The sequence below is a fragment of the Ambystoma mexicanum genome, chromosome 14 (assembly GCF_040938575.1).
Source record: "Ambystoma mexicanum isolate Mex_15411 chromosome 14, UKY_AmexF1_1, whole genome shotgun sequence".
Classification (NCBI taxonomy): domain Eukaryota; kingdom Metazoa; phylum Chordata; class Amphibia; order Caudata; family Ambystomatidae; genus Ambystoma; species Ambystoma mexicanum.
This window is the reverse complement of record NC_090940.1, coordinates 87,696,853-87,718,492: the sequence shown is the minus strand read 5'-3', so window position 1 is coordinate 87,718,492 and position 21,640 is coordinate 87,696,853. Positions and strand designations below refer to the sequence as shown.

At 47.8% G+C, this 21,640-nt stretch overlaps 1 protein-coding gene across 7 annotated transcripts in view; it reads right to left on the bottom strand.

Annotated features, from left to right (window-relative positions):
• The window catches only part of RYR3 (ryanodine receptor 3), a 1,751,462-nt gene that overhangs the window by 1,039,282 nt on the left and 690,540 nt on the right, over positions 1-21,640 (bottom strand). For all 7 annotated transcript variants that reach the window (XM_069638568.1, XM_069638566.1, XM_069638573.1 and 4 more), the window contains 3 exons: positions 13,632-13,750; positions 10,366-10,499; positions 9,159-9,400 (listed from right to left, as the gene is read on the bottom strand). In XM_069638568.1, coding sequence (XP_069494669.1) covers positions 9,159-9,400; positions 10,366-10,499; positions 13,632-13,750 — 495 coding nt within the window. The remainder of the gene's footprint in view (positions 1-9,158; positions 9,401-10,365; positions 10,500-13,631; positions 13,751-21,640) is intronic.

The window sequence follows — 21,640 nt, the reverse complement described above, 5'->3', positions numbered from 1 at the left end:
AACTAATCTCCTTAACAACATTAGGACCAAGAAACCCAGAGACTGTGAGTGGTAGCACAGAGTAACCCGAGAGACTAAGCCATTTGTTGATTGGAGTTTGGTTTTCCATTCAAGAGATACATATCCATCATACTCTGGATAGAGGGGGACATTTTTAATAGCTTCGAATCCCACCAAAACCCAGAAAGGTACATTTTTCTGAGCAGGTGTCAGTGAAGATTTGCTGAAGTTGACTGAGAACCCTAGATTGAACAGGATAGACACACCTAGCTGAAGGATGCCCGGACAAGGCATTTGCCCAGGTAGGGGTTTAAGTAGATCCCCCAAGTCGTAACAAACTGGCTACAGTGCTCACACGTCTGGTAAACCTAACCCACTCACTGGAACGCCCTACCTCCTATAATCCGAGGTGAGGCCTCCCTTTGCACCTTCCGCAAATCCATAAAAACCATCTTATTCACATAAGATTCCTCGCACCAGCTGAATACATCTCCTATGTTCCAGTGCTTAAACTGTTTGTAATGACCAACTGTACCAACCAAAACAGCAGCTCTATGCCTGTTGAATACATAATGTACTGATGAATGCTTCTTTGCCTGTAACTAAGCTCTTGCAAGTAACAGCGCCTCAATGCCCATGGGTTACTTGCGCGCTATATAAATTTAAATAAATAAATAAATCCTCTTGGTGCTGCATTGAGGCCAAATGGAATGGCCCGATACTGGTAGTGGTGCCTGCCAATTGAAATTCTGAGGAACCTCTGATGTGGAGGCCATATTGGGGCATGCAGGTAGGCGTCCTTTAAGTCCACAATACAAAACCAATCGCTGCTTTGAACTGAGCTCAGGCTTTGTGCTGGCTTAATCATCTCGAACCTCTCATTGGGGAGTTGGAGGTTGTAAGAAGAGAGATCTAGGATCGCCAGCAGGCCAGCCTGGTTCGTTTTGGGATCAAGAAGATTCTCAAATAGGACCCTATACCTCTCTAGTTGGGGGGACTGGTACTATAGCTTTCATAGAGTGCAGCATGCCAATCTCCTGAAGGAGCGCTCAACCCATTTGGATCAAGGGAGATGAGACAGGATGAAGAGGAGGAATACTGAGGAGGAATCCCTTGAACACTATTAAAAGAATCCTGGGATTCTGTGTCATTTGGCACAGATGTTCAGATGCAACAATAGCCTGCAGCCGATAGGCGTGCTGTGGACCTAAACCTGAAGGTCATTGGTTCTTTGGCTCGGTGGGGGCAGTGCCACTGAGGCTGGCAAAGAATCATTTGGACGAGGGTCTTGCCTTCTTTCTTCTCCCCCAACAGTCTTTGTTCCTCTTCTTCCTATCATGGTAGCCCAAAATCCTCCAAAGGACTTCTGCCTGGGGTCTTGGGTGAAGGAGGATTGCTGAAAGGGCAGCTGGCAAGTATTGGTGAGAGCCACCAGAGATTTGGCTGCCTGTGTAGAGGTCTTGCGCTTCTTGAGTTCCTCATCTGTAGATGAATGGAAAAGGTTCTGTCTGTCAAAGGGGATTTCGATTATGTGATTTTACACCTCTTGCGTGCACTTGGTAGCATGCATCCAAGTTAATTTCCTCATCTCAGCATCCACCGCCATACCGTTGTTAGCTGTGTGGATGAAGAGAAGACACAAACAAGTACTAAGCCAGAGTTCAGCTTGCTACCAGATCAGACTTGAAGGCCTGTTACCTGTCTACTGGCAGGTAAGGCAGGAAATCTGCCAGCTCTCTCAAGAGTCTATGATTACCCACTGCTAACAGGGCATCCGCATTGGCCTGCCTCAGGTGAAGAGAGGCGCTGGAGTAAACCTTTTTCCCACAGGCCCCAAAGAGCTTGCCTTCCTTGCTCAGGCAACAATGCTGTGGCACCTGAATCGGAAGGTTTCGTGAACAGCGAAGCTGGCGCTACCACAGAAGAATGAGGCTGTGGTTGCGAGGCCAGGCACAGCTTTTCCGGTGTAAGGAGCATGACATTTGGCAATTTCTTGTTTGCAGGATGAAGGGAGTGAGGCTTCTCCCAGAGGTTCAAGGCTCCTGTTTTGATGCCTTTCTGCAACTGCACTCCCTATTTTTTTGAAGAGTGGAGGGCCAAAAACTCAGACAGCACACAGGCCTCTCTGGCAGACGCTCTTTCAGTTGGGAAACACCCAACAGGTCAGCAACACCAGCCATCCTGTCATGAAAGGCCATCACAGAGGGTGGGATCTCCTCCTCTGCATCTGTAGCCATGTCTTGAGTTTCCTGACCAGCCTTATCCGTGGCGACTGGGGCTCCCTTCCCTGATTTCTCAGTAGGGAAACTGCAGCCTTCGGGGTCCCCAATGTTGGTGCAGGCTGGGGCAGCACTGCTGGCAGAGGCACTGCTGGGGGCAGCACTTCCGATTGTGTCGGTGAGTTTGGGCTGAGGTGCGGCAGAGGTGGTATCTGGGTGCTGTAAGGAATCAGGAGTAATACTCGGACACAGGAGTTATTCTGGTGGTAGTTATAGGGCCTCATTACACGGATGGTGGTAAGGGTTTACCGGTACCGGTAATGGTACCAGTGCCAGTAAACCCTTACCGCCTTACTACGAGGTCCCTTTGTGGGACCCTACCTTAACGGCTGGTTTTACCAGCTGTTAAGGACGGGACCTGCAAAGGGACCTTGGAGGTAATTACGGTACCACAATTTGCGGTACTGTAATTACCGCCTTCCCCATTCCCATTGAGCCCTATGGGGGCAAAAATGGGAATGGGGAAGTGCCATGGTGAATGGGTAATTACCGCCCCCGCTCACCTTGGAATAGGGCGGTAATTCCGGCATTCACCATGGCGGACTCGGTAAAATACCGGCGGCAACCATGGCGCTAATAGCGCCATGGTTACTGCCGTCCGTGTAATGAGGCCCATAGACTTTTATTAAAGAAAAAAGAGGGTTGGCGAACGACCTCACTCGCCCTATCGCTTCAAGGGGTTTCCCTGCCTCAGCGAACCTAAAGGATGTCAGTGTCAGAATGTCAAAAAATAAAGAGTTCTCTGTCCTGTGTCCAATATCCTAACCTGACCCTTACATGCTAAACTCAAAATAAAGGGCAAATGGATATAGTCTTTCAACTGGCCATTTGTAGCTGTTTCCAATGTTCCAACACAAAGTTTCAGAAGGTGAAAAAATAAACAAATAATAAATGTTGCACAAGGTTCCACAATTCTCAGGAGGGGAGTCCCCTTCCCCTAAGTCTCTCAGGTTCCTTTAAGTTCATACTCTCAATTCTCAGGAGATATTTCTTTTCCCCTGTGTTCTTCAGATACTTTCTAGTTTACAAACACAATAGTTCAAGGGTTATGGTTCTTCTCTTGGGTTCCTTTTTGACAGAATGTTATTTTCCAGCTCAGGTGTTATGGTTCCCCTTTCCCTTGGTTTTCACATATTCAAGAATGTATATACTTTCACCCACTATTATGTATTTGGGTTCGGGGTCCCAGACTCGCAATCAATTCACCTTGGGCTTTTCTTGCTAGGACTTCCCCCACCATTTTAAACTTGTCATCTCAGGCGGTATGATTCCCTTCTCCCTGGATTTCATACACTCAAGGGGTTCTCTATAACTCCTTGATTCTTACAAACACATCAACCTTCCAGTCCAAGGGGTATGGCTCCCTTTCCCTGGATTTCACCCATTCAAGAGGTTGTCTTTCGTGCATCTTATACTTTATTTGCAATTGGGGTGTGTCCCAGACTCACAATCACATTGCCTGGTATATTGTCCTGCCAGGACTTTCACAATGTTCACTTTGTAACACTTTGTAATTGGGTGCAGAGCCGGACTCGCATCAGGTTACCTGGTATACTCTCCTACCAGGATTTTCTCAATATTCACTGTATAATTGGGTGCAGGTCCCAGACTTGTAACAGGTTGCCGCGTATGCTCTCCTGCCAGGGCTTTCCAATATTCACCTTACAATTGGGTGTGGGTCCCAGACTCGCATCAGGTTGACTCATTCAGCCAATCAGTCTTTGACCCCCTTTCATGTTTTTCACTCCGTAACACTCTTGGTGTCCAAGCTCCCTTGCTCGGGTTCACCCTGTGTCTGTCTCTGTCTTTGTCCCGTTTCCATTCTCTCGGCTCCCAAGTGTCTTGTGGCTGTGTCTGTGTTCTCGGCGGTCTTCGGTTTCTCGAGCAAGGCACGTCCTCCTTCGGCTGGCACTGCCTCAGCTTCCCGGTACTCGCTCTGCCTTGGCCTCCTCTCCACAGTGTTTCTTTCTGCAGGCCTCTACGCGGTGTACCTTTGACCTCAGAGCTTCTTGTGACTGCCCCGGTAAGAGCTCTGCTTCCCCCTTCTGCAGCTGGCTTCTTCCTCGCTTCCCGACCCTGGCCGGGTATAGTGGATATCCATCTTCCGCACAGTGCCGGAGTTTAAATGTCCCAGCACCTGTCGGATCCCTCCAGCCACCAGAGCGTGTCTCTGGTTCTGCTGCTTTAGTGCTCTGCATTGCTCTTGTGCTCTTCCTGGTCTCAATTGTTTTGCAAAGAGTATAGGAAAGAGCTTTACAGTCAATGCAAAGTGGATGGATTGGATCTATAGCACAATATGCCATACAGGTTTGGGAAGTCACAGGTTTGGTGTCATACCCTGAGTGAAAAGGGGGGGTGCCACGTTTCTGCCAGTGAGTCTCCTTCCCTCCCATAAGGGTTGTCTTCCCTCATGTGGTCCTCCCTCAGCTAGCAACCCACAGGGTCAGGATCAGGTTGCTTCTGCCTTTCCCTGGCCACATGAGAAGAGACTTACCCCGGGAAAGGAGTGATGACATCGTCAGATTCATCACAGTGCCCACCTGGCACAGTGGTGGCAGAGGCGGAAAAGGTGCCACCTGTATGGCAGGAGGGGTAGGCTTAGACATGAGCTCAATTATGAGCGCTTTACTGTATTCTGTCATAGCTGCCAATCTCATGAAAGTCTGAAACTTATAAAAAACCTTTCTCTTGCGCAGCGGTCGCAGAAGAAAAGGTTGTAGGAGTCCAAGCGTAGGTCACAGTGGGGGGGTGCAGACATCCTATTGAGTGGTGCTGCTGGGACCCAGTAAAGCTGTGCCTGATAATCCCACAATCATGTAGCGGGGTAGGCTGGATAAGCCATTCTCTGCTGTGCCGGGTTCCACGCGGTCTGTGGGTTGAATGAATCGGGCAAGACCATAGGTCGTAATTCATCTGGTGAAGTAACCACCTTGGAGGTAGGCCTGGCTGCCAGCTCGCCCAGGGATGACGATGCAGGGGAAACTGCTGTCACCTTGCTTTGCTTCTGATGTGGCCTCGCAGTCATCGATGAGTGGTCCTTGGCCCCAGAGGTTGGGTGCCATTTTGTTTTTTGAGGATTTTTGAGGAGTAGCCTTGGCTCTCTGCCATCTTAGGGGTGAGCATGTGGACGGCCTTGGAAGGGACACAAGGGCTGCGGACTGCCAACATGGGGTCCTAAGGCAAAGGTCTCTGCCAAACCTCATGCCTGGTAGTAGACCTTGAAGAGTACTCGACCTGGAGGTCGATAGCAATTTGAATAGGTCCAAAGGATCCCTCAGCAGAATCGCTAGTAAAAGGCTTCGTAGCACCCTAGACTTGTGTGTCGGTATTAGCCTTTGCCCCAGTAATGGCCCTATTGCTATTAGTACCCCAGCACATTTATCGGAGTAGTAATGGTGTTTTTCTAAAGTTGTGAAATGACATGTTTGCTGTCTCTCAACTTAAAAAACTACAAAATTAGATGGCCACCATGGATCGTGGAGAAGGGAACTACACATAGTCCACGTTCCCTTGCCATGGTGGCCATTGGTGTGTCGATGACATGCTGGGAACACTAGTGTTCCTGGCACCAGCAAGGGACTAAGAAGTGCCCGGTAAGTGGGTCAGGGTGGAGGGAAGACAATATTTGGGAAAGTGGGGTGAGGATGGGGGTAAGGGGATGCAGAGGAGCGCTCACTTACCTAGTATACAGTGGGGAAAATGACAGCCTCCAGCTCTAACGAAGCTCAAGCAGAAGTAAACCACAAAGGAACTGAATGCTGGTGCCGACTTAATGGATCCTCGTGTCACAACCCTGCATTGCTAGCTCTCTGTGGTGTTGTCTGCAGATCAGCTGGACATTGTCAACCATCAACAGACATGACCCCGAATAATCATTCAACATCTTCCGGCACAAATCTGTGTTTTCAGAAAGATGGACTACAACTCAACTCAGAATCTCACACATACACACACACACCACACACACGCACACACACACACACACACACACTCTCTCTCTCTCTCTCTCTCTCTCTCTCTCTCTCTCTCTCTCTCTCTCTCTCTCTCTCTCTCTTTCTCTCTCTCTCGCTCTCTCGCTCTCTCTCTCTCTCTCTCTCTCTTTCTCTCTCTCTCTCTCTCTATCTCTCTCTCTCTCTCTCTCTCTCTCTCTCTCTCTATCTCTCTATCTCTCTCTCTCTCTCTCTCCTTCATGAACAGAAGATGGAACCTCAAGAGTCGGTTCTCCGCCTCTTACTTTTCTAATTGCTATCGAATTCTCTTTACACCATTCCTCTTTCAGCTATTATTTCTTCTTATAATTTCTGCTATTATTTAAAGGCAGACGACACCCACATTTTTTTCTGCTTTTCTTCTTTTTCAAAGTCTTTCCATACAAAACTCACTGCTCATCTTTCCTCTATCCAGTCTTAGATGTCTCCCAATTTTCTACATCTTAAATCATCCAAGATGGAAATTCTATTCTTCCTGTCTTCCCAAATGACCCCCTTCTATTCTCTTCCCTCCATCTCAGCTAACTTAATTTAAATTGCTGGAAAACTTGGCATCACTTTCGATTTCTCCTTGTCGTTCTACTCTCACATTCTTGCCAATTCGCAGGCCCGCTGCTTTAATGTTTGTAATATAATTAAAGTGTGTCCCTTCTAGTATCTAGCACTATCTTGGCTCATCTTGATTACTGTTCATTTCTGTTTCTCGGTCTTCCCACCTCTTCTCGCTCCCAATTTTAGTCTGTTTACCACTCATCTCTTTGTCTTATATGCTTATTTAATTACTGTAGTTCTATTTATGTTGCTCTTCACTCTCTTCACTGGTTACCCTTTCAATATCATCTTCAATAACATTTTCTTTCGATTAGGCCTCATTACAAGTCCGGCAGTAACCCTGCTGGGGCCTGACTTCCCGTGCTACTGGGGGATTACAACTCTAGCGGCCCAGGAAATCAGTCACTGGTAAAATGTAAGTCCCCATTCCCATAGGGTCCTATAGGAATCATAGCGTACTGCATTTATCTACAAGCAGTGTGTCTGACATGGCCAGAGACTTGACCCAGTCAGGGGGGATAGGGACCTCTCAATATGGGACAGGAGGCCTACCACGGTGTTTGCCAGAACCAGCCCTGCCACAGAGGTGGGTTGAGGGAGGTTGTGAGGGCTCCAGTCTCAGACATTGTATTTGTAGAGCTCCCCTGAGGAAAGACCACAGTCCAAAATGCATTGGTGGCTAAAGTCCCTGCAAGACTAATTTGGAGAATGAACAAGCATAAAATTGATAGACTTTATTTTACATGAACGAGGCATCAGCATTGGTGTCTATGACTAAATAATTAAGGAATCATTTAATATAATTATGCAATATGTAGTAGTGGTTACTACATCTATTGGCGACCTGAGGTCTGGTTGAAGGTTTCACCAGACACTCCATTTTGTTTTAGGGCTCCAATCTCTGCCCATCCCTTATGTTCCCTGATGCAGGTGAAAGGTACCACACTCTGGCCCATATTCACTCTTTTCTTTTGCAGAACCGCGGGTCCCAGAAATCTCTGCAGAAAAGGAAGAGGCAAACAACCCACGGGAGAGAACTGCAGCAGCTCCTGCAACTTCTGAAAGCTGCAGGCAGACCAGTTTACTGCACTCCAAAAAGGCAGCTATCAGAGCCTTCGAAGACTGCTACCAGCACCGTGACAATGGAGCAGGTCTTAGGGGGTAGTCAAGCCTTTGTTCTGTGTGACCGGGCTCCTGGGGAAAAGGCAGACAGCAATTGGTCCCTAGGGTCTGAGGAGCCAATGGTGAGGGAATTGGGAGGCGGGTATAAGGGAGGAACCCTATAGAAGGGAAATGAGGGAAACACAGAGCACGGGGTTTGCAGGTGCGCTCTAGTGGAGAAGTAGTGGACCAAGAGGCCAGGAAGAGAAAGGACGGGGGAAAGGAGTGTGTGGAGAATGTGGAGATTGTTAGAGGTGAGGAATTGGTTGTGTTAAAGTGGTACTTGTTCATGAGCATGCATAAATGATTGGTGGAAGGTCTGAGTGAGGGTTAGAGAACGAGAAGGTGAGAGTGAGAAGGGAGTCTAAGAAAGAAAAGGGAGTGAATGCGATAGGAGAGGAGAGGAGGAGAGTAGCACAGAGATGGGATATGAGCGTTGAGAGTAGTGTGGAGAGGGGAGTGGAGAAGAGACTAGAGAGGAGATTAGTGTGGAGAGAAGAGGTGAGTGGAGAGTAGAAGGGAGAGTTGAAGGGAGAGGAGACCAGAGAGGGACAGAGTAGTGAGAGATTGTGTGACACCTAAAACTCACTATCAGTAGACAAGTTGCTACTGGTTTGCAAATCAACTGTCTTGAGGTGCGTCCAGACATTTGGTATGCAATACAGTATTGATTGATATGATATAATAGGTTATTTATAACACACTTATTACCCAGAGGTCTCTAAGTGCGTAGCCGGGGATCGAACCTGTGTTGCTCTGTGTTGTATTGCTGCCAAGGCGAGCGCGTTGCCCTTGAGCTATCCTTCCGAAACAGATTTTGACACGTATGTGGTTTTCTGAGTGAGGCAAGCATCTCTTAGGAATTTTAAAAAACAATTCTCATTCTTTTGTTGCCTTATTTTTACACATCTTATATTTATTTTCTTTCTGTTCCCTTTCCCACTTCTATGGTAGGGTTGAGCTTGCTACTACTCAATGCAGTGTTTAGGAATATTAATGAACATCTCATAATGGGGAAGGAATAGTTACTGACTTGTAATCCTGCTTATACATCATACTTCATTAAATCCATAATCAATCAGCCCACTACCTCGTTCTTTTTGTGGGTTTTAACCACATTTCAGTTTAGATATCATTTGAAATTCTTTGCTTTAGGGTTTACTTGCTGCAAACTCACCAGACCACAGGTGGAGCCCATCGAAGCCGAAAGAGTGCAGATCATCCCCCACACCGTTGCCACCCCAGCCCTCTCCACCGCCGGGGTAAGGTGCGTAGCCCGATGTGGAGGCCCAGCCGACTCGCAGGTGTGTGGGCTCAGCGGTCAGGAAGGGATCAACCTGGTCAATCATCATCTCAAAGTACCATTTCTTGTACTGTGCAGATCCTTCGGCAATGCCCAAGAATATGTTCGGCCTCATGCTGGAAGAAAAAGTATCGGTCAACAAACGAATAGCCAAGGGAAAGCCAAGAAGCACGTTATGAAGCTGTATATTCCAGACACAGACCTATATGATGTCCAGATGATTCCATTTTGCCAGTACTATTTTACCAGTCCTTGCTCTTATTTACCGAATAAGGGCATTCTGGGAGATAGAGGGCTTCATTACAACCCCGGCGGTAGCCGTGCCGCTAAAAATGGCATGGTTGCCGCCGGAGTCGTGTTTTTTACCGGCGCCTGGCTTTGGGGAATAAGCAGGGCATTACAGCCCCGGCGGTCACGGTAATTCCCCAAAGCCAGGTGCCGGTAAAAACGATTCCTCATTCCCATTCGAGTCCCATAGGACTCAATGGGAATGGGGAGGACGGAAGCACCGGTGCCGTTCGTTGATAACGGTGCTGGTGGTTCCGTCAAAGTCTGCGAGCGGGTGCCGTTCCACCTGGCAGGTCAGTCCTGGCGGGAGGGACGGCTCCCGCCAGCAGAACTCAGGGTATGCCGGTTCGGTAACAACGGTGCCGGTAGCTTACCGGTACTGTTGTTACCGGACCGCCATACTCATAATGAGGCCCATAGTCTTGGTTTTCTTGAACTGGCCAAATGAAGTAACGCACCTAATAACAATCATTTGTCAAATCGTTGCCCTGGATGAGAAGTGCGGTGTCAGGCTGGCTACTCAATATACGTGAGAATGCTCTTGAATGAATACACACATTAATAGTGTAGAGAATACTGCTGAGTGACTTAAGAGAGCCCCTAATTCTAGGCACCTACTAAGCGGCCCCACAAGTTGACGTTTACATCCGAGTTTGTACATCTGAAAGGTGCTAAGTAGTGTTTCATTTAATCCTAGATAACCTGTAGATTTCTCCAAACCATGTAACTAGATCAATGGACAAGTGTTCCTTGTGATTTGAGGCAGGGCTTTACTTATTAAATATATACATACCTTGTAACATCATTAACCAATCGTGTTTGCAACAGTAAATCCCTTCGAGGAAGCAGGTTGTCGCATATCAAGTTTTGATTGGTGCGAACTGCAACTTTGTTACAAACACAAAGTGAGCACAGCACGTCCAGAACCTGGATGAAGACAAGACATAGGATGTGAGTCTCTGTGATAAAGCGCACAACGCGAGATAACGTTGCATCTGGTACTTGGTCAAATGGGATACCTCACTAACAGTAGGAAGTAGGGGCACTGATAATTCTTATATCAACCTTTCAGGAACAACTTGCACCCGGACAGACACAGACAATTTGTTTCTTCAAGAGTTTTTGAAAGGAACCAAGTCCCCAGGTTATCAAAAGGACATTAGCTGTGTGAGAACAGATCCTGAATATCCACAAATGACCTTACAATGGATACCTTGTTCGACCATCAGTGACACCAACAGGGAAACTTCAACCCATTCAATAATGACAGACACAGGCATGGGGATAAGAACTCGGGAGTCACTTGTGAGTCTCTCTCTAAATTCATCGTGGGAAGACATAACTCATTAGCCTTTGCTCTAGCCGGAGCCCCCCCTCCACTGGAATATGCCTCAGCCTCCTCTCCTCTCTCGCTCATTCCTGACTGTCTATCCGTGACTCAGGAGATTGGTGCGCCTCCAACGATCTCTGCCTTAATGCCAGTAAGACAGAGATCCTTCTCATTGGGGCCCCTGCTCCTGCTTTCCCTCTCTCACTCTGACCACCCTCCATGGGCCCTCTTCAATCACCTTCCTGTGAGGCAAAAAACCTTGGTGTCATCTTCGACTCCACTCTCTCCTTGTCTCCTAACATCATGGACCTTGCCAACAAGGCCCACTTCCAACTGCACCTCCTCAGGGATATTTCACCTTTTCTCACTTTCCCTCAGAAGCTCACTGTCTCCAGAGCCCTGGTTCTCTCTAGGCTCGACTACTACAGCAGCCTCTTTCTCAATCTGTCTTCCTCTACTCCCAGCCCTCTGCAACTACCCCAGAACAGGACCGTGAGACTTACTTTTGACCTCAAGCCCAGGGACCGTATCTCTCCAGCCCTGAAATCTCTCCACTGGCTCAAGGTGGCTGCAAGGATCAAGTTCAAGACCCTCTGCATCGTCCACAAGGCTTTCTGGGGCCGAGGCCCACACTACATCCAACTCTCTCTTCCAAAATACGTTCCTTCTCAAGCCCTTTGCTCAGCTACCTCCAACTCTCTAAGGGTCAGACGCTTCCCCAGGTAGAGAGTGGGGGGTAAATCTCTCTCCTCTGCAGATGCCTCGCTCTGGGATGGTCTCTCTGCCCCACTCAAACTTGAGCCAGACCACCTGACATTCCAGAAGCAGCTCAAGACCTTCCTGTTCTCTGCTTTCTCTCTCTCCCTCCCCTACTGACCTACCTGTCTGCTTCGCCGACTGGTTGCTGGCTACCAGCAGGGTCTCAGTGGGTGGCCTCCATGATCAGTCTCCCTGCACTGCCTCTGGGGCTACTGCGCTCTTAGGGGCTGTAACTGTAACCTCTACAGTCCCCTGCCTCCTTACACGTACCCATAGCCGCGCCCCCTGGCTGCACTTGCTCAGAGCAATGCTGCTCTGATTGCACTTCCCCTTCCCACTCCCTGGCACTCCCCACTGTTGCTCCCCCCTGCACTGTGCATTGTCGCACTTGCACGATCTGAATGACACAATGCCTAGTAAGATCATTTGTCTTGTACTCCCTCTGTCTTCCCTCCCTTGTCTTGTTGCGTAATAGGTGCATGGAGTGGACTGTCCCTTTGATTGATTCTTTCTGCTGCTCTCTTCACCCTCATATCTTACTTGATCTCGTCACTTATTCCTCTTCCTCTTTGGAAGCTTTGAAGTAATTGCAGAGGATAACAGTGAGACCACTCTTCTGCGCAATATTCTCCGATACCCTACTGGTTCTCTGCCTGAAGGGACAGCTTTGCTGCTTTGGAACCTAGATGCTACCTTTACAATCACAGTTTGACATTTTTCAAATCCCTCCTGATTATATGCACTCGCTGTGGGGTTTCAACTTTGTCTCAGATCTCAGTGTCACCTTCCATTCCTCTCCCTCTGCAATATTACCAGTACATAAAGAAAATGACCTTCGGATACACAGGTTTGTCAACATCATCCTACAGGCCTTTGGTTATACCTCCAGCAAATGACATCACTCCAGAGTTCTGGTGATTCACTGCCTCCAGGATGCAATGTGAGATGATGGTTATCAGGTAACCCATAGCCAGCCTTGTTTCTCCCTCCTCCCTCCAATCACCTATTAAGCAATCCATGGCTTCTGAAGAGGGTGCCATTATAGACCGAGGAAAATGCCTGCCTTCAAATTAGGTCCAGGTGCACAACAACTAGACCTTACTAAGTGATTGAAAGATCTGAGGGAAGACTACATAGGTGGTGTGCCGTGAAGCACTGGAGCTAGCCGGAGCTCATTTGTGAATTGTTTTGTGTGCTGAACCTAGGGAACATGAATAAAGAAGCCATCTTATCCTGTTAATACTCACGGCTCCATTACTTAAGGAGGGTTTAGAGGCAGGAAGATCCGGAAGACCTCCCGTGTGGCTTGGGAGGTGCCTGGCTCTTGTTAACCCTGGACCAGGACCCTAATGAGCCAAGTATGAATCAAGCGGTCTTCTGCATCTCCCATGGATGCGCAGGAGGACCTTGCACGTGATTGCAGATTGTTAAATGCATGGTCTGAACTGATGCCGCGTTGCGTCAGTCTCAGCACCCACAGCTAATCCAAAATGGCAGCAACGTATACATCATGGTTCATTGCAGGGTGACATTGCTGGCACGATAGTTCAGCGAGTTAAATGCTTGCACCAGGCACCTGCGTTCAGTCTGCAGGGCACAGGTCTGAATCCTGGCAGTGCTGACTCAGGCCTTCCATCTTGTGACCTCTATGAATTGAGTACCATTCAAATGTGTAATAGTCACACCATAAGAACATAAAAGCAATAACGACATTATTTATAAAAGTTCCCATTCTTATGGGGAAGCCCTCTTAATCTTCACTACGGGGTGGCTTTCGCTGACCCTGTAATATAGATATAAATAAACAAATGTGTTGCTTGAGCGACACTGCATTTATTCATCTACAAAATGACAATGTTCTAAAGGTAAGGCTTTGCAGGGTGCAGCAGAAGGTAAATGTGACTGCATCCATACAGGGGCCGTGGACACCGACGACTTCTCTCGCCAGGGCTTCCCATCCCAAAGCGTACCTTGTGGTTCCGTCCGTGCTTATCAAGCAGCGAGATCACGGACCTGATGTGCCCTTCCCCAATCAAGTTCAGAGCTTCGGGGCTCTCGATCAGGATGCAGTGCAGCACCTCCAGGATACCTAGAAAGAGAGGACACAGAGTGTGCATTACAGTGCTGCTTCATTTCGGATGGACGTCAATCGATTGAGAAACCCGTTTCCAAACTTCACATTTACCCTTGCTTTTTTACACTTTCATTTGCTTCTTCATAACTGCTCAGTTCACCTTGCTACAGTAGAATAATAAATCATCAACACAAGCCCGTGTTACACAAACGTCCTTCAGTTTCAATACTTTGTGGCAGGATCCATAGAGACAATCAGTTCTGGCAGTTTTATGCAACTTACTGGCCACATCCTGTACACCCCACTCACCTTTTGCTTTGTCCTAGCGCTCTACACAATGTAATTCCCGGCAGCAGTTGTGATATAATTGCATGCGTGCCTGCATCTTGGGAGAAGTCATTGAACGGCCTCTATATACTTACTTACGTGTTTAGATTCTCCCTTTCTACTGTCTCTGCTGCTCCATAGATACCTGTGGATAGGTGAAAGAGTGCTTGCATGTGGGGGTGTGTGTGTGTGAGCACGCAGGTGGTCGTGCTGTGAAAAGATTGCAGAATCTGAAGAGAAAGCAGTCAAGATATCAAACGACAATAGGCCTTATCACAAGTTTGGTGGTAATTCCAGTTACAGGTAAGTAACAAAGACTTCTCCAACATTGGATCTTGCATAGATTCACATACTTGAATAGAATACCAAGCAGTGGAAACATGCCCCTTACTTACTGAAACACACATAGGTCAAACACCATACACTAAAGAGTACATACAACCATTGCATGATTGAAACTGAAAGGAAGGAGGGACAATCAATGGCTGCTCCTACCTTAAGTAAACAGGTGACCAGCACTGTTTGTCCAACTGCTGACTCCTTACTGACATCTTCCTCCAGACAGTAGCGTTTGGCGAACGAACGTGTGGAGCATGCTCGAGGACGCCACCCTGCAAATGCCCTTTATTGCTACTGGCCCTGTTTCGAAATGCTGTCCCCCTTGGCGCGCCCCAAGGAGGAAACAACGAGTCTGGAGGAAGTATGAAAATTGCTGGTGCATTGTAGGCAGAATTTTAGGACCTTTGAGAGGTCTAAAGCGTGAGGAGCGCGTTCGGTGCTTGAGGAGTGCTTGCCGAAAAAGTTGGAAGAACTATGTGCTACCGGTAGCAAGGTCATTTCTGATACCACCTTAGGAATGAACTTGGTGTGTGGCCTAAGTCCCTCAGGAAGACTGTGAAAGGGGGTTCTGCAGAAAGGGCTTGGAGTTTGCTGATGCGTTTTGTAGAAGCTATGGCTACCAAAAATGGGACCTTCCAAGAGAGGAATTGCAAATCACACCTCTGAATTGGCTCCTAGGGTGTCATCATCAGTGCCGATACAACCGTGTTCAGGCTCCTACTGGGAACCAGGGTGGGTAACAGTGGGAAGGTAAGTAATAGCCCCTTGAGAAATGTCTTAACTGCTGGGTTAGTGACAAAAGACACATGTTGTGGACCGCTAGAATAGGATGAGATGGCTGAGAGATGCACTTTCATGGAGATCATCGACAATCCCTCCTTGACCAAATGCAACAGGTAGGGCAGCAGCTGGCCTATGGAGATAGACAGCGGATCAAGCGGTGATGCTCTACACCATGTGGTGAAGCGCTTCCATTTTCTGGCGTAGGTTATGCAACTGGATTGTGCCATGGATGCACAGATTATGTCCAAGCATTCATGGGGAAGTGTTAGATTGGAGTGTTTTTGCTATTCAGGAACCAGGCCCTGTGTCAGAGAGCTGCTGGGTCGTGATGAAGAACTTCCCCCTCGTGCTGGATTAGCAAGAACTGGTGATCGCTGAGTGGAACGTGCAGATCCTGTGTCAGTTGTAGTATTGTCAGGTACCAAACGTCCCGAGCCCATGCTGCTACTAACATGGAGAAGCCATACGGAATGATATGGAAGTTATAGGCCTCTGAAATTAATGGTAAAGGAGAGACAGGCTTGGGTACATGGAAAGGTGGACATAATCACTGCAGCCAGAGGTGTGTGAAAATATGGCACCCAGTCAAGGACAAGTGGAGACAAAAAAGTTCCAGTTGACAATGAGCCACCTGCAGAAAATCAGGCTAAACCCTCATAATTACAGGCAGGACAGCTTAATTTTGTGGTCTCAACACAAGTGACCGAGCCAAACAATACAATGCCCATTCAATTCAGGTAGACAAAGAGAAATATTCCCATCAAACCAGAGGGGAAAAGTTACAAGTGTTGCCCACAAACCGCTAACTGAATGCACTCTCCCAGGTTTAGGTGATCAGAGATGGCAACATTAGAGGACACTAGGCACCTCCATGTTCATTCCCAGTGCCTTGAAAAGGTACTCAGTCTGGTAACCGTACAGGGTTCCAGGGATGGGAGGACACATTCTGCCCAATCCAGATTCACCTTTCACGTAGCGATATCAGTTGTTGCAAGGGCCAATGCTCTCTCTGCGACCCTGCAACATAGGTTAATACTAGTAGAGGTGGTCCTAGGAGGAGCCACTAGATATGGCTATCCAGTGGTAGAACTAACCCTTATAGCTTCCTATATGTAACTCACCCAAACTGACCAATGTGAATATCTGATAGGTTTCTGTGATGGAACCTTGATTTGTGACATCACAATGGGATAAAACCAGGCAACAGATGCTTAGAAGAGGAGAGCTCCAGAGGATACTTGTTTTTCTGGTGTGATCCCTGGTATTTTGTTTGCTATTATAGGACAGTAACTTTGCCCCATGGTTGAGTCTTCCAGTCTTGTGGCTGGGTCTCTTTGATGGGCCCAAGTGTTCTCTGCTGATAATTGGGGTGACTGCTAGAGAGCCCTGGCTACATCTATACAGCTGTACTTTCACCCTCCTCAGTACCTGGGCGAGCAGTGGAATCGGAGGGAATGTGTAGAGGAACTGTCCCATCTATTTTAGGGAGAATGCATCCCCCTGTGAGTTCTTCTCCGTATACCTGGAGACAATGCGAAGACATTTTGCATTGCCGAGGGATGCAAACAGGTCAATCTGAGAGTGACCGCATCTGTGAAAGATTCGATTGTTCTCACCATCGTTGAGCTCCCATTCATGGGAGGAAGAGAAATCCCTGCTTGACATGTCCGCTAGGACATTGCCCTTCCCCGGAGATGCTTTGCCCTGATGTGTACCTTGTGCTTGTGGGCTCACTGCCAGTGCTTCTGCGCTTCTGCAGAAAGAATCATCATCAATCTTGTACCCCCTTGTTTGTTGGTGTAGTGCTTGGAGGTCGTATTGTCCATCTGAATGGTGACCACTAGCCCTGTTAGGACCGGTTGGAAGGATTTCAGTGCCCACCGGAAGGCTCTCAGCTCCAGCACATTGATGTGGAGTAGCGTTTCTTGTTCTGACTACGTGCCTCTTGTCTGCAGCCCCTTGCTACTCGTTCCACCACTTCAGCACCACGTGAAAGGCAGGTGAGAGAAGAACGAGATCATCCCATGAACCTGCAGTTTGAGTCCATTGCTGGTCTAGCGCCTCCTGGATTGGCCTCATTCTCAATCTGCAGTTGAGAATTAGCAAGAGGACATCATGCCCATGACGGATTTGAATTGATGTACTGTTGAGGAGACTTCACTGAGAAACCAGCTGACTTGCTGCAACATTGCTGCTATTCTATCCATACCCGGGGAATGCAAGTGTCTAGTTCTGCTCCGAAGAAGAGAGCGGTTTGCGCTGGTGAGAGCGCTGACTAGGTCCCATTGATGAAGAAACCTAACCTTTTCAGTGGTACTTACGTTTGCTTGGCGGCCCTGGCTGTCTGTTTCCTTTACTTTGCCTTTATCAGCCATTCATCTAGGTATGGGAGTACATCTATTCTGCACCGCCTAAGGTGTGCCGTCACTGGAGCGAGACACTTGGTAAAACCTCTTGGGGCTTACTTAAATCCGAACAGGAATGCTCAGAACTGGAAGTGCATGTCTCCCACTGCGAACCTGAGGTAGCATCAGTGTGCTGGATGTATGGGCACATGAAAATATGCATCCTCCAAATCGAGTGTAGGCAGAAAGTCGTCTTTGTTCGGCCACATAAGACCTGCTGAAGTGAAGCCATCTTGAATTTGATGAGTTTCATAAACTTGTTCAAAGCCCGTCTTTGTTCAGCCACGGTAAGACCTGCTGGAGTGAGATCATCTTGAATTTTATGTGTTTCACAAATTTGTTTAAAGCCCGTAGGTCTAACATTGGGCGCCACTGTCCGTTTTTCAATCTGACTAAGAAAAAGCGAGAATAAAATCCCTTCCCCTTCTGGCCTGTTGGTACAACCTCTGTGGCCGCATTTCGTTTATCTCCCACTTGAGTTGCGTCAAGTGGTGGTCCTTTAGCAGGTGTGGGGGTGATGTTGGAGGACGGGTCACACATTTGATGGTGTGGCTGTTTCGTATGACCTGAAGCGCCATTTGTCTGATGTAATGCTCAGCCGGTGGTGAAGATGTTGGTTGATCCTTCCTCCCACAGGTGCTTCCTTGTCAATTTTGTTTGGATCGGGCCCTTGTTTGGCTCTCTGTGTGTTGTACCTAGTAGACGATTGCTGGTACCTGTTTTCTGATGGGAACGATGAGGAGGAGGACCTCTGTGAGGTGTATGTTCTGTTGTAACCTCAGTATTTCGAAAGTTGCAAGCAGAAAGGTTTGAAAAGGGTGCAAATCCTTATATTTATCCTTTGGAGAGCTAATGGTTCTTGCCGTGTCTGTGTCAGTCTTTATTCCTTTGAGATGGTCATCCACCTTTTGTCAAACAGCTCCTGTCCATCGAAGGGCATATCGAGAATTTGGGCTTTGACCTCCGGCCTGAAATTTGTCACTTTCATCCATGCTTGCCTTCTTAGAACGGTGCCATGGGCCATCTGCCTGAAACCGGACTCAGCCACATCTGCCCCCATATCAATCATGTGGTCTGAAGCAGCTTTTCAGTCTGATATGATTGACTTTGCTTCCTCTTGAAACTCCGGAGCGAGGTGTTTTGCGAACTTGGACACCTTTTGCCAAAGTTCTCTGTCGTATCGTGCCGATATTGCTAGAGCTTTCACCGCTCTTATTAACAGAGACGCTGCCGCCAAAACCTTCCTACCAATTGCCCCCAGCTTTCTGCTCTCCTTGTCTGGAGGAGTACTTAGCAGTGATGCAGGATTCGTCTGCTTTTATCTTGCTGTTACTGTGACGTCAGAGTCTGGCTTGGGATGTCCCACTGTCAGGAGCCTTGTACTTCTTCTCATGATGAGCGGCTATGGAGGAAGTGGATAGTGGGTTCACACGTATCTTCACATTAGCTTTCCATATAGTGTTCAAGATTGAGATGGTTGTAACTGTCCTCCTACGCTTGTCCCTGTGTTCACCAAATACTGATTTTTTTCTCCTCACAGGATACCTGTAGGTTGAACAAGTCAGCCGCTTTATCTATGACGGTGTGAAAAGAGGCCACATCATCTGTTGGTGAGGAGCCTTCTCGATGATGAATTCATCCCATTCATCTGCATGTTGTGTGGTTGAATCTTGAGGGAGTTACCCTTCCTCAGTTTCATCATCTTAAGCGTCCAGATAGGAGAAATCTCCATATGGGTCATCCACGGGATACTGTCTATGAGGGTCATCCTGCCAATCAGATAAGGACATAGTGGATAGGGCTCTGGTGCCCCAAGACAAAGAACGCAGTGGAGGAGATTGTCTTCACCCTGGCAATATGTTTCCGGTCGAGATGCTACGTCTTTGACAAGGAGACATGCTTCTGGGTGAGATGCTGTCTCCTGAAGGAGAGACACTCTTTTGCCTTTTGGAAGGTCCTTTTTGTTCTGAAGTAGGCAGTCCATGGCCCTCTCATGTTGAAACTCGTCCATAATGTTCTTAATGCACTGCATCAGTGCTGGATGGTAATGGTCAGAGGTGTCCTCTGCAGATGAGTGCCAAGGTGGACTGTGTTCCTGGGGTAGTGAGCGTGGTACCCCCGATTGGTCCTCAACATCCGCAGATTCCTCCTGGAGGATCATGGCAGGCAATTCTACCAACTCTTTGATGGGAGACAGGCTGATGATGGGCCCTGATGCGGCAGGTATCGCCAGGGTATGAAAATGACCCTTGGTTGTTGGTGGAGGTGGTATTTCAATATTCCCCGTTGGCGGGATAGCTTCCATGGACAAACGGTCGTCCGATGAAGATTTCTTTCCTCAACAAGATGTTTTCAGTTGACGGCTTATCTGCTGTGGAAGTAGTCACGGATGAGTGGGTAGTTATGGACAAGTGGATAGTCATGGACAAGTGAGTAGTCGTGGACGAGCAGTGTTTTGATACGGCCATCAATGAGGAACCTTTAGTCGTAGACGATAAATTTGTCATGGACAGGGTTTTCCCCGTGGACAAAGATATCTTGGACGATGATGAGCATTCCCCCATGGACGACTTAGGCGTGGATGGTCATCGCGTGCTTTGTGTATGAATGTCCCATAGACAGGGCCTTGAGAGACATGTACAGTATTTTAATCATGGGCAGATCAAGGGAAGTTCTGGTTGTCGCCTCTCCGTGGACGAGAGTGAGTGGACGGGGTTGTAGAAAAGGGTTTGTTACCTTTTTTATTTCGTAACTTTTACCTCCAGGTGACAAGCTTTTTGTTCCCTGAGTGCCTGGGAGCTGACTTCTGATTCCTTGCTACTCTTCTTCCGAGATTTTATAGGAGGTGAAGATCCTCTTTCCACTGAGGAAGCTCTCCTTTCAGAAGTATGCTTCTCAGGTGCCCTGTGAGATGTGACAAGGGCTGTTTTGACAGACTCCTTGTCTGAAAAATTGAACCTGTACCGTCAGTGTCTGAGTCTGCCATGGCCATGAGGGACCTTGTACAGAGCTTTCTCTCGGGGATTCCAGACAAAATATGGGATGCCTGGGCAAACACAGGTTGTGTTGAGCAGAAGAACCCTTTTCAGAAAACGTTTCAATTAAATAAAAAGGATGGAAACAACTTGTAAATTCAGAACATTAATGAGGATTCCTCTAGTCTGCTACCTCATTGGTTGGGGTCATAAAGGACCAAAGTGAGGTGGAGGGACTACATAAGTGAGTGCCTTGTCAGGCATAATGGGCAATCTTTATTGCTTTCCTTCTGGGAATATTGTATATTATGCATTATTTTTAAATTACCAAGGATTCCCAGTCTGACGAAGGGGAATATATAACATGTAAATCTATGAAAGATCCAATGCTGGAGAAGCACACTATAAAAACACCCAGCTCCATTAAGACCGTTTGGGTTGTTAGAGAAGGTTGTAGTAAGCAGTAAGATGGAATTTTAGTGTGACAGAAGAAGTGATAGGAGGTGCTGGAGGTGAGAGGGGGAGAAGGCAGTGGAGGTGGTGGTGGTCGTACCATCAGAGGAGGCGTGGTGTCAGAACAGGAGGAGGAAGTGGACAGAGTGTTAGTGCTAACAGTTGTGGGAGAAGGAGGGAAAACCCTTAGATGAATAGATCAGGATGGTGCAGTCAGGTCGGGTAGGCTTAAATCAAGTTCAGCAGGTATGACGATAAACAAGACTTTCAGCAGGGAGGATAGAGGAGGTAGAGTAAGTTTGGTGGGGAGGGGACCGCAGAGTCCAGAAAAGAAAGGCATCTCCAGGCCAAAGAACGAGCAGCAAATGGATTACGAACCCTGGACCACACTCACCCAGGCAGAGATACTGCTGCAACACTAAGCTGGTTCAAAAGACTGTACAACTGATAGTGAGACGGTTCATGCTTAAGGAACAAGGTCAGAAGAAAGGGTTTCAGAGCCCCAGGAAACCTGCAACCCGAGGTTAGGTGATGTCACACCTAGTGTGAAAGACTTGGTTCTTGATTTATTTCATCATTTTCTTAACCCACTTATATCAATGAAGGACTGTGAACTATGGCTC